This window comes from Rhamphochromis sp. 'chilingali' (assembly GCF_963969265.1).
Source record: "Rhamphochromis sp. 'chilingali' genome assembly, chromosome: 20".
In the NCBI taxonomy this organism is placed as follows: Eukaryota; Metazoa; Chordata; class Actinopteri; order Cichliformes; family Cichlidae; genus Rhamphochromis; species Rhamphochromis sp. 'chilingali'.
In genome coordinates, this window is record NC_137947.1 from 4,709,139 (window position 1) to 4,723,083 (window position 13,945).

At 41.6% G+C, this 13,945-nt stretch overlaps 1 protein-coding gene across 2 annotated transcripts in view; it reads right to left on the reverse strand.

The window, feature by feature from the left end:
- Nucleotides 1-2,808: 2,808 nt before the first annotated feature.
- sertad2b (SERTA domain containing 2b) overlaps nt 2,809-13,945 on the reverse strand; it is a 42,944-nt gene continuing 31,807 nt past the window's right edge. For both annotated transcript variants that reach the window (XM_080869057.1, XM_080869056.1), the window contains exon 2: nt 2,809-6,832. In XM_080869057.1, the coding sequence (XP_080725183.1) occupies nt 5,575-6,828 (1,254 nt within the window). In that variant the 5' untranslated portion in view covers nt 6,829-6,832 and the 3' untranslated portion in view covers nt 2,809-5,574. The remainder of the gene's footprint in view (nt 6,833-13,945) is intronic.

Below are 13,945 nucleotides of genomic sequence, written 5' to 3' on the forward strand. Positions count from 1 at the left end.
GTACGTGTTTTGAATTTTGTACGTGTTTTGGATTTTGCACGTGTTTTGGATTTTGTACGTGTTTTGAATTTTGTACGTGTTTTGAATTTTGTACGTGTTTTGGAGTTTGCACGTGTTTTGGATTTTGCACGTGTTTTGGATTTTGTACGTGTTTTGGAGCTTTGGAGCTTGTACGTGTCTTGGATTTTGTACGTGTTTTGGATTTTGCATGTGTTTTGGAGTTTGCATGTGTTTTGGATTTTGTATGTGTTGAGGAGTTTGTGCGTGCTATTTGGAATTTGTAAGTGTTTTGGAGTTTATACATGCTTTGTCTCTAGGGGCCACCGTATAAATCCTTTCTGCATGCAATTTAAAATTTTATTTTAATCTTTCATTATAATTATTTTTATTTACAAGCCTTTAATAGTCAGTGGAATACAAGATCTGCTCTTGAAGCAAGCGACCAATCAGGGTGCAAGAATGAGAATAGTGGATGGAGAGCAGAGGCCTGTCAGCACCATGGTCAGCGCTATGCGGCTCCTAGAGGGCGCTATTCACCAGCTCCTTTCACCTTTTCTTTTCTTAAAGCGTCACATTTAGACGGAACAGCAGCGACAGGGAAAAAGATTTCCATCATTTTAAAGGTTCAGCTGTCTCTTCTGTTGGAAGATAAGAACTGTTAGGCTTGTTGCACTGCTGGTGTTTGACCACAAGGTGATCCCATTGGAGAGCAGTTGGTTTAGTAAAGACGCAGCTGCCCAAAGGTAAGCCATGAAAGTACGAATAAAGGGAGCGGCCTTGCTGCTGGAAAGGTTTTCATATTCATTTTCCTTAAACAGTTTATTGGCTTTTGTGTCTAATAAAGATGTTTATCTTTATTATTCTTGATGTTTGAGTAGCAATTGTAAGTATAAAAAACGTGTTAAAATTTCATTTGACCTTCTTTTTATTATAAAATATATTTTTAAACATGGTTTGTAATATCTTGGATCCACATATAAATCATTTGAAAGATTGTATCATATATGTAAAATCAGATAATGTCAGACATTGTTAGGCGCTCAATCAATTTTTGACCTTTATAGTCGATGATGTTTGCATGACTGTAATGTCTGATTAGTTTGTTTCAATGGGAATTGCTTACGTTGAATAGCGCTGTTTTCACTCCTTTATAATGACTAAACTGACAGCCTGTTGCTGTTTCAGATGGTGCAACAGCTTTCACACATTTTCTATGACTGTGAAAAAAATCTAAGTGAAATATAATGTTTTAGGAAAGCATGACAATAAAATCAGCGGAGCCTTCAGCTAATACATTCAAAGGAGAGAGAGGCAATATTCAGACGACACACGCAGAGGCAGTTCTCTGTTTCCCTGCCTCTGTCCTCACTGACCCCAGTGCTGCTGTTGCTAAGTTGAGTTAAACTTTGCATGTCTCCACCAATAGAGACAGACTGTCCCCCTTCCCCTCACAGCTGTGTGGCCTGAATAATGGAAATAACCACCGGCTTGTGGATCTGGAGTCATGGCTGTTTAACAGTGGCTAACATTGGCGCCCTGCCATTGTAAACCGCAGGGGGGAAGAAAACAGGGAAAGACACATACTTAGCTTCCTCTTGGAGATTGCTGAGCTGTCACCCAAGGACAAGCAAGAAAGAGCTGGTCCTTTTGGGAGGCACCGAGGCCCAAACCTGACCAAAAGCAGTAAAGGTTTACTATTTTAGTCATTATTATTATTATACTTATCCATAACCTTTATGGTCATTGTAAGGCGGTGTTGTGCTTCTGGATGAGGCAACTACCTCTTGTAGTGTTTAGTGTACCCAGATTGTTCAGATCTTCAACAATTTTAATAGCAAGGATACTCAACAGCCTCAAGAGACCTGGTTATTGAAGAAATTCAAGAAAACGAGTGGAAGTCGTCAATTCTGGAACTCTTTCTGGTCAAGCGGTCATGGCAGACAGCTGCCTCTCCCTGAGCCTGGTTCTGCCTGAGGTTTCTTCCTGTTAAACGGGGTTTTCTCCTTCCCACTGTTGTCAAGTTCTTGCTCATAGGGGTCATCTGATTGTTGATATTTTTCCTCAGTGTTATTGTAGGGTATTTACCTTACAATATAAAGTGCCTTGAGGTGACAGTGATTTGGTGCCATATAAATACATTTGATTTGCAATTTAATTAATTTTTTAAAGTTTGTTTCCAGAGCTTTCGGTTACACCTCATGGCCATCTTCTTCACAGGCACTGTGCATAACCCTCTCATCATGTGAGTCTTATTACACACATAAGTTGAACTTGTGGTAAAATTTCCCTCATCTTTTTTAACTAAGCCAAGAACCAGTTTATTAGTTGTATTCCACTTCTGCTTGTCATCACTCCACCTTTGACAGTGACTCATGTTCAATCATGTACACGTCAAAAAAACAAAGACAAGGAGACACAACAGACACCTGCTCTTTTTACAGTTTATTGTATATGTATATTTATATATATTTATATATATATATACATACATACATATATATATATAAATATAAAACTACAAAAGTAAGACTGTTTCAAATTCATAGACAGCTGTACTTTTATTTCATTTATTATGTATATATATATATATATATGTGTGTATATATATATATATATATATATATATATATATACACACATATATATACATATATATACACACACATACATATATATATATATATATATATATATATGTATATATACATATATATATATATATATATATATATATATATATATATATATATATATATATATATATATATGTATATGTATATATACATATATATGTATATATTATCTACAGTCCACATTTGGATCCCAATACAGTGATCAGCTGATAGTTTCTCTCTGTGTGTTTGTGTTCTATTGCATAGAAAAAGGCACAGCTCTGAGGTCTGTGTAAAATACAGCCTTTGCAGAGGGACTCAGCCTCGACTGTGGTCAGTCCTTATCTGCGGTTAGAAATTGCCGCACGCTCGGACAGCGCTTAAACCGATTCGGTGACAAACACTGATCGAAAAAGACTCAGAACCTTGAATGTTGTTCATACTATGTACATTACTTTTGGCATCAGAGCATCTGACAGGCTTTGGAGACTTGACATCTGAAGGTTTGAGATGGGCTTTTTGAGTATTGCTGCATGAACTCTTCGCCTTCAACTGGAAAGTGATGAACAAGAGAGTACAAAAGATGTAAAAAGTTGTGGCCGCCACCCCAGAAATCAAAAAAACAAAAAACAATAACAATGCAACAAAACAAACATAAACAAGATAATATAATTACCTATGTATATAAAAAAAATGGCTTCCACCCCATAGTTCCACACTCGGATACATTCCTTTTTGAAGTACATTCCTACCACACATTCTGTACACACATTTACAATCCAAATGTTCACATAAAAAATAAATATATTTACAAAAAAAGGGGGAAAATCCATACGAATAAATAACTTCATTGACAATTTAAAAAAAGGAAAGAAAAACAAGCACTCCAAAATTTAAATATGGTGAAAGCAACAAGATACGGTCATCTAGAAATGGTATTAGTTGGTGCTGCCATGTGCTCGGCTCACACTCTGCTTCGGTTTAAAATGCCATTCTTTTACAAGCTAGTTGAAGTCAAATGTACCCTGGGAAGCTGATGATCTTCCACTGGAACACAATGTTCTCGAACGATACCGCGAGACCACCGCAAAGCTGTGCTGGCAAACACACGAGGGTTCAGGGGTTCTTACGGTGACTTGCTGAAAAACGCTTCCATAATCAAAATAGCCACCGGTGGCATTCCCCGGCCCTCTGGATCATTGCAGTGTCCAGAAACGCTTCTTCTGACAGATGCTGTATGATGAGAAAATACAGCACACAGCAGCTACAATGGTGACTAACATTAAAGCTGTGCTCTCTGGTGCCCCTTCTATACTTTCACTAGATGATTCTGTGTAATATGTACCTTGCAGTGATAAACCCACAGACAACTGTTACTCAGAATCACTTAACTGCCAGTTTTGTGTTTTAGTGCCATAAATATTCACTGGTGACCTCTGCTGGGTGGGGGTTGGAAGTGTTTTGAAACAACACTTTGCATGGTTGCAGTATCAGGTTAACACTGTGGTTTGGGTTTCCTACTTCACCCGCATTCTTATTATTTACGAGTCAGATTTAGACCTCCTGGCCCGTGAGCTTTTTGAGGCAATCTCAAAATTGTCCTGCAGAACCATGAGATTTTGCACTTTAGGGCTTCTATTCTAAGCACAAGTAAACATACTCAGGGTGTGTTTAATACTGTATGTCCTGCTACAATTTGCCAGTCACCTGTGTTGCTAAATCAGAGGGAACTAAACCTCACCCAAAAAATAATAGTCCTACTAACCGCCCACATTTTTCTTGTGTAATTCCAAGAGTTGCAGTGGTACCACAGTGAATTTCCCTGCAATGGGGTAACAGCTGTTTTGTTTTCAGGCCTGCGCAGCTAAATTTAACATGCGTGTAGTGAGCCCTAAGCCTCTGCTTAGGCTGCACTTTTCACATCATCTACATCCGACTGGGAGCCATGAGTCGGTGCTGCTGCTGCTTCTGCTGTTGCTTCCAATGTAAACACGCCGAGCTTTCCCCTGTGGGTGTAGCTCATTTGAATTCTGCTGCAAGTGAATCATGATAACCAGCTCCTATGACCGAACTCATGTAAAACAGCATCCAGCACAGTTATATGTGCTTGCTGATAAGGAGAAGTACAAAAAAGAGTTTACCAAGACATCGGCGAGGCGTCGCAGAGCCACTCCCAAACTGTAATCGTATAGCCAAGCTAATATGTCATCTAGCACACTGGTAAAACTACATATTCCTTTTTATGCTTGCTTTACAAATAAAACATAGCATCTGTAATAAGATAGAGATTAAATAATTACTATTTGATCATGAGAAATTACCTTACTTAACGATAGTTTCAATACAATAAATTAAACAAAAAACATTAAGGAGTGACCTCTCTAGGCTGTTAAAACGAAAAAAAAAAATACTGTTAAAACAGGAATTGAATAAGTGGTCATTTTGAAAGGCACTCATCTGCTAAAAGCCATAATTACAGTGTGTGTGTGTGTGTCTCATGTTTATGCTTGTATTTCTTTACCTGTGAGGAGTAAGTGTCCCCACAAGGGTAGATAGAGTTGTCCACAACAAGGACAATTTCATTGCTTCTATTTACAGTTACTCCTTAGGGTTAAGGCTTAGATTAAAGTTAAAGATTACAAAGAGGATTAGGTTTCGGGAATGAAGGAAGTCAAAGGAGGTCCTCACAAGTATAGAAATACAATTATATGTGTTTGTTTCCCGGTTACTTCTTTTCCATATTTGGAAAGGCGAGGACAGTGCATGCACAGTGTTGTGTAGTAGTAGTAGTAGTTGTCATAGTAGTTCTAACTGACATCACCATCGATGTTTACAATTACCGACTTTTGAAGAGAGTTTAAAAAAAAAAAAAAAGTAAAAACAACAACCAGGAAAAAAAATCGATCCCACGTTTTCATTCCAGTCTGATTAAACTGTTTCTCATGGGGGGGGCATCCTTGAGTCAGGAGCCCACCAACACCTCCATGATGTGGTCCAATTCTGTCAGATCAATTTTGAAAGGCTGATTGGCTGAAACCTGGGGGGCAGGGCCGCTGTACGGTGCCCCCAATGATTTGAGTAGGTCGTCCGCCGTCACCACTGGCGACACTTTGGCGAGGCCGCCGGTGCTTGCTGTCCCACCCCCTGCTCCCCCTGCTGTCGTGCAAGGGTCAAAGTCATACATGGATGTGTCAATGTCGGCGAACAGGACATCATCCAACGCCAAGTCTGAGAGAAAGGGCGAGGAAGAGGACGGGGGACAAGAAGGAGAGGAGGAAACGTCTACCAGGCCACCTGGGGGCACTGCAGGAAGAGTGTCCATTGGCCGGAGCTCAGCACAGCGGCCTTCCACTAGGAAAACGGCAGCTGCCTCTGGTTTAGCACCCGTAGTCCTGCAGTCTCTGGGTGAGCCGGTGGGTGTAGGTGGGAGGGGTTGGGTGGTTGGTGTGGGAGCTGGGGAGGTAGTCATGGTCGTAGTATTAGCTGCTGCTGTCCTTGTTATGGCTGTAGGAGGACCCAACTCCATGTCACTCAGAGAGGAGGAAAAGACAGGCACAGGGACAGAGGGGGCCTGGCTCAGAGGTGCTGAAATGGGAGGCTGCACTGGGGGTGGTGACAGCGGAGGGGTGGGTGGAGATACCGCGCAAAAGGCTGAATCTCCACCATCCTCCTCCAGTAAAGAGGCAGGAGTGAGGCAGGCCTCCAAAGGGGCAGGACAGGCCTCCAGACGGCTGGGGCAGGCCTGGGATACCTGGCAGTTGGGAGGCACCATTGGGTGGGGTGAAGGCGGAGGAGCAATCGCTGGCATCAGCAGTGCAGAAGGCTGGGATACCTGTGTGCTCGTTGCCGCTGACAGAACGCCGAAAGATGGCGGCGCCTCACGGAAGCCTTCGTCCATGGGGTCGTCGGGTGGCGGTGAGGGCGGAAGGAGAAGTGGCCGCAGGGAGCCCTCTTGCTTGAGTTCGTCCTGGATGCGGCGGAGCATGTTGTTGATGAGGACGCGGCGCTCCAGGCTGGGTTCTCCCAGCGGCCGTTGGCTGTACAGCTTCATCAGAGAGATGTTAAAGATGGTCTGCCGCTGCAAGGTGTACGACACCTTCGAAAGACCTTCTGGAGTGACGCCTAGCCCCCCTCCCGCCACCGGCGCCTCCAGCGTTTTGCCTTCCAGCCCCTCTTCATCCTCGTCCAGCTTTCGCTTCGCACCTTTACCGAACATATATCTGAAAAACAAATAAGCAGAGACAGAGGAGAGATTATTGAAGACGCATATAGCTTTGCTAACATTAGGGTTTAGCTGTCTTATCGCTGGATGTTACTGACATCACACAAAACTGAGAGTAGAAAAAAATGTCTGTTTAGAGTTTAGACTTTGCCCATTTTAATGTGATGATCCAGCACTGTGAAAGCAAACATGACCGAAAAACAGGGAAAGCATAATAGGTCCACTTTATAAGCAACTGTGGTTTGGCCTACTCAACAATCACTGATTACACTGACCAGACACAAGTGTCAATTCTCTTTTCAGGTTATTGAACTTTTGTGACTATTCAACTTTTTCTTTTTAAAAAAAAAGTCATTAATAAACTATCACTCCTTAATAAATAGCTAGTTTTTCACAGTCCTAGTTACTTCCTCTCACTAGTGGACGTTTCCCTGCTCTGTAAGTAGAGTCATGTTCTGGTTTGTTCCCCACAATACACCTCAAAACAACTCTGATATTCTAAAAAAAAGAAAAGAAAAGAAAATTCTCATCTTGCAATTGAGGGATATATTCTTATGGTGAGCAAAATCCAGCATCCCAACTGGATTACAGTATAAAATGATCATCAAACCCAACTTCATCTCACTAAAACACTGACATACTCCACAGTGAAGTTTTCAGACTGAAGCATAGCAGCTTAACTGGCGTGATTCAAGAAGCTGCTTAAACGCAACGAGCTTACTGTGACAGGGGATTTTAAAAAAACACATATATTGAAACCATAAGCAGCTGCATTGGGAGCCTCACCACTGCACACTAAGGCCCAGCACACACACACACACACACACACACACACACACACACACACACACACACACACACACACACACAAACAAGAAGTTATGTAATAGCAGCGCTCCCTGCTGTACCACAGGATCAGAGGCCAGATTTAAAGCCCACCCCCTCCACTCTCCCTCCTCGTGCCACATTAGAATAGCACACCGAATAAACGAAATTCCCTGAATAAACATATTAGCTTTAAGAGATACATGTATCTACTGAATTGTTTCTGTGCTGCAAAAAAGAAAGAAAGAAAGAAAGAAAGAAAGAAAGAAAGAAAGAAAGGCATTGCTGCAGTATGTTTGACTTTAATCCAGGCTGACAGGCTCAAGCAGCCAGCCGCTGTCTACACACATACACACTGCGCATGCGTCTCTTCATTCCTCACACACACACACACACACACACACACACACACACACACACACACACACACACACACACACACACACACACACACACACACACAGGAAGCAGGAGCTGCAGGCCCAGTCACCACGACTGGTTGGTTGCCATGACAAACAGAGTCAGCTGGGAATTCACCCAAAGAGATGACAAAGAACTGGAGGGAAGGTGGGGGGTGTGGGGGGGATAGGTGGTGGTGTTGGTGGAGAAGGGGAGGGAAGGGGGATGGGGGCGGAGCAGGAAGGAAGAGGAGGAAGACAAGGAGGAGGAGGGGAAAAAGTGAGAAGAGGAAGTAGAAGAGGAGGTGAGACTGCTCTGGTACGGTGGGAGGGAAATGAGCAACATTTTCTCCTCCCTCTAGCAAATCACTGCTGCTCGGTTGCTTTAGGGCCAGGCACTGAACCCCCAGTTGCATCATTATTGAGACCTTACAGATCTGTTGGTTCAGACTGTTGGGTGAACATACACAGGTTGTTGGTAACATTTCGCTGTTGTTACAGGATGTTAGGCTACATGCTATTGCTATTTATTGTGGCTATTTATTGTGGTTTAACCTGTTAAAAGTCTTAGTCTGACGACGAACATTTTCATATATATCTGGTTTTAAATAATTGCAGCTATGCACCCACCAAGGACAAAAACATAAAGAAAATTCTGTATCAAGCCTTGAAATCATAACTTCCCTACTTCTTTTTTTAGTATGGAGTGACTGCTGTGTGAAATTTGTTATAAATCCATTCAACTGGAGGGAAAAAAAGATGCACATTACAAAGCTTTATTAAATTGGACTCAACTGCAGTAAATAAGTTGATTCATCATTAATTAACTAAGTTGGTCCAACTCAAATGCTTTAAGTTGGAATAACAGAATTGTATAAAACGAAAATACAGCAATTTAATCACATTAAAAAATCCTTTCCCTAATTGTTTCATGTTGATTCAATTTTTTTGAGTGCACGTATGAAAACTATGAATTTCTCCACCTATAAACGATATCACATCTCCTCCATTCTTGTGACAGCCAGCTCTTCAAGTGTGGAGAATCAGAAGTATTAACATTTTATTTTGTATGAACTAGTCCTGGCTTATTCACTTATTCTCATCAAGCTGTTCCCCTCAAAAGCAAGACATCTGAAAACTGTAGGATTGTCTTTATTATTAAATTATAGTTTGTATATCATATATGTGGACAAAAATCTGAAAAACAGCAAAGAAAACAAACTACATTTTTACTTTTGTTTTAATGTTAGACTTCTTTGTTATATATGTCATAGTGACCTTGATAATAAAACAAAAACAAAAGCTGTTCACAAAAAAATTAAATGAGGACTTTTCTTGATCATGTTACGAAAAATAACATTGCTATTTAAAAATCCGGTGAGCTGTGGAGGACACACTGGATTAAAGGCTGGGCTGGTTGCTATAGTTTAGACAGCCATCATCAGATGAAAGAGAGACCACTAAGCACCCCACTGCTTCAGCCCCAGGTGAGAGAGAGTCCAGAGATAGCCAGCCTTGGAGGAAAAGCTTGCTCTATCTATCTGCATGGCACACTTTTCAGCAGTCTGAGTTTGGGCAGATGCTTCATTAGCTTCATGATGTGCATCAGGTGTTTTCAAGTAGTCTCTTAAACTCTGTCTGTTTTTTGTTAAATTATAATTATCCTCAAGATGTTAGGCTAAGCCTTGCTTGCTCTGTGCTGATAGAGAGAGGACCTCTAAGATTTCATCCGCTAGTTTGTGGTGTCTCAACTTGAGCATTTTCAGTGTTGCCATTTTTTTGAAACCGTGATGACTGAGTGTTAGTTGGGCCAGTTTTCCATAGACTTATTCAACAAAACTCTTTGAAACCAGAGGAGTTGCCCCCTGCTGGCCAATAGAAAGAATGCAGGATTAATGCACCACAGCATTGTCTTCACCTTTCAGTCCCAGAAGCTCCATGAATCTTTTCTAAACAGCCTTTGTGTGTCAACACTAATCCACAAAGAAATAGTTTGAAAAATCAACACATTTTTTAAACTATGTGTTTCTTTACTGCAGTAAAGAAATTGTTGGGAGTTCATTCAAAAATGAATGACTGATTTTTAACATTTGTGTGTGTGTGTTAATTTAAAAAAGCAGCCTCTCCACCCACTGCAGCTGCTTGTGGATCTTCCAGGGAAATGGCGAATCAGAGAGTGTCAGAGAGAGACAGAAACAGAGAATCAAAGAGAGAGCAACAGAGATAGTTTCAAAGCATTTTGCGGGTGTGTGATTGAGAGCTGAAGCAGCTGCGCATGTCTGACTCACTGAGTCATGGTGGGGTGTTTAGGCTCACACACACACACACACACACATTCGCACACACTGAGTGCAGGGCTGACATACCAGAGGTGCCCCACCCCTTACATTCCACTTCATTATCCTCCTCTTCCCTTTCCTTCTACTCCACATCTTCTTCGCTCACTTTCTGGAATTTTACTTCTTCTCAGTCGTTCTTTTTCATCCGCCCTTCAGCATTTACATCACACCCTCCACCTCCCCGTTCCGACGGCTGTCAAAGTTCACAGGCCCAGCACCATCCTACTCTCTATGAGCCATGTCTAGATATGACCGCACGAGGGGAAGAAAAACAGGTCATAAATGAGTCGAAGTGATAAAGCATAGCCGTGGAGGAGTGCTACGCTCTAAAATGGAGCCGCGATCTTTATTCAAGGTCATTGTGACGACGTGAATCACTGTTAGCTGTCTTGCAAAGTAAGGTATTAAAACTACCTTTTTCCCATGAGGTAAACATAGTAAAAGGTATATTCCGACCTTCAAAGCAAAGAAGCTTTGAGTAGAAATACAACAAGCTGCAGTTCTGAAGGTCAAAAATAGAACTAATTTTCCCCTTGTACTCACTACATTACATTTGATACAGAGTTGCAAAACAAAATCAGTAGTTACAGAAGTAACAATACTCTGTGAAAGGTTACAACCATCATCATATCAGAGGCAGACGATACAAAGTAGACAAAACTTTACTCAAAGTCCAATATCTAAGTAAGGCAAACAAAAACTTTATTTATTGCGTTTAATCCTTTTCTCCTTGCCTTTGCAAAATATGCCAAACAAATCCAAATCAATACATAAACAATTACTCCTATCAGAGTCATCAGATTCATGAGAAAAACATTTGTCAAAAGAAGCATTTCTTTGGTGTTGCCTGCAGCGTAAAATATCACCAAATATCCTGATACAAAACCAAGAGCTAACCACACACTGGGCTGGCCCCCTGAATGTCTTTGGGCTCGTCTACTTCATAAAGGAAGGATTTACTGCAACTGATAGAACCACGCTACAATCAAATAGCACCTTAACGTGAAATTTACAATCTGATAGGTGCTTGCAGCTAAGCGTGTGATAAAGATATGATTACATTAAAAGCTGACAAAGCTTTCAGAAAAGTGGCCTTTCTAGTAAAACAATCATATGAAGCGAAGAGGAAAAGATGACCGATAAGAAGGGATGACTTTGCATGAACAAATAAAGAGCATGGTGTGAATCGAATCCCAAAATCACAGTAAAGGACCATGTAGAGCTTTTTTTACATGCAGAGGTGAGCTCTGCTGTGTGGAAGTGCATGTTAGCCTGTAAACGCACAGACGTGCGGGCTGTGCATGGTACTCCGAGAGCTGACTGTAGTGAGTGTGTGTTGTGCAGTAGTGCAGTGCTAGTGGATGGACTCTGCAGTGATATTATGATCCTGTAACCGGATACGCTGGTTTCCATGCCTCAGCTGCGCATCCACCCCTCCCACCCCCTCACCTCCACATCGGGCTATTTCAGGTTCTCTAGATGCACAAAGTGCAAACACTCCACTACACTCCTGCAGGTCGAGCAAGAAAGCAGTCAAAGTTGGACGCGTGTTCGACAGCAGTCTGCAGGCATGACTGCGCCATCCCGTTCTTCCTCACTGTAATGCACCCAGCTCTGCACATGAGGACAACGCTGTCCAACTCACTCCTCTGTGTCTCCCTCTTTTTTCCTCTCTCACTCACACTCACACACAAACACACACACACACACACACACACACACACACACACACACACACACACACACACACACACACACAATGCAGAACTAGTAAACACATTCCAGACAAAACCCAGAGGAAGAGATGGTGTAGTTCTGGCCTGACCAGACTGACTACACTCACCAGCTTCTACACTTCCACACACAACTTAAGATACAATTACACTATGACGATACAAGCTACTACAGCTGATACTGCTCCTGCTCTGTCTACTACTGTAAGAATACCGGTTTTCTGACATATTTGAGTGCTTGCACACATGCGCTGAGGCGTGCCCCAATTACTCATAAGCATCGACAATCATTGAAAATCCTTATCAACGCCTTGCTGCCTTTTCTTCTCCCTTAAATGTTCTCTTTTTCATTGACCTCTAATAAAAGAAGAAAACACACGTATGTCATTCCCCAAAAGACTTTTCATTAAGCAAGCCAAGGTTCACCTTGCACATGTGGTTTAAAAAGAAGATGTGGAGAAGGTGAAAAAAGGTTGATTACAGAAGCGAAGGCCATTCCATTTGTGATTTCACCTCCAGCAAATTCAAGTGCAATTGTGCAGTGTAATTTTATCATAATATTTTGAATAAGAGGTCAGTTGTGGCCCAACAAATTCCATTTATACAAGACATCCTTAATCTGGAAAACACTTTTATTTTCAAATCCCTGGGAAAAAAATGTTCCTGAGTGCTTTTGTGGAACAACAAGGAGGGAGGACAGATGGTAGTAGAGCGTCCAAAGCAAAATAAATAAGCCAATCATACTGCTGGAAACAATGTCCATCTGTGTGTGTGTGTGTGTGTGTGTGTGTGTGTGTGTGTGTGTGTGTGTGTGTGTGTGTGTGTGTGTGTGTGTGTGTGTGCGTGCGTGCGTGTGTGCGTGTGTGTGTGTGTGTGTGTCTCATAGTGATCATAAACACTCACATGACAGAGGTCAGCTGGGTATCAGACAGGGAATTCACTATGATCTCTTACATAATGACGGACATGGTTACAAAACACTGCAGCTCCAACTGGACAACATGCAACATCCCATTAATAAAGAAGCACCGGTGTGTGTGCGCATGTGTGTGTGAGAGAGTACTGGCACGGCAAGCACAGGTTGCATTTTAACCCTTTTTGTGAAGTGATGCTAAAACAAAAAGTCTTGAGGACCTCGCTGATGCCGCAAATACTTCATTTCTGGGCTTTAAATGCATCAGAATTCATTTTTCAGATTCATGTTTGACTACATAAATCAAAGTCACACATTCACAGTGTTTGAAAAGTCTAAAGTTACTTAAGAGATTTTCACATGCTCTAGTTCGGACCACCAACATTACTCGCAGTGTTAAGGTAAAAGAACAGTGAAAAAGAAGTCCGAAGTTCAGGGACAAAGCAACAGAGTCACTTTCTTCCCCCTGGACTCATGATAAAGCTATATTCAGTAGCCTGTTTATTAGACACACCTAGCTGGTAGTATTTAGTTGAAGTTTGGATTAGATTATAATATGAGGTGCGAAAAATAGAACACATAGCACATAAAACCTTGTTATTAATGTAGGTGTAACTAGCAACTAAGAATATATTAAAGCTTAAATCCACAGGAGCGTTTAAAGCATGTTTTGTGTCTCAATCCAGGTGATTTTCCTTTTTATGGGAAACCAAAACTTCTTCAACAGGTGCCAAAACTTTTTATATTAATAAAAAAAACATGCATTCACAGTTTTTCCCAGAAAAAGGGGATCCAGCCTCCTTGTTTCCTTCCCTAATTTCTGCACATAGCTGAACTGATATGACACATTTCAGAGGGGCTTTGCCACTCAGGGCCCCCCAGTCAGTACACTGGACCCTATGT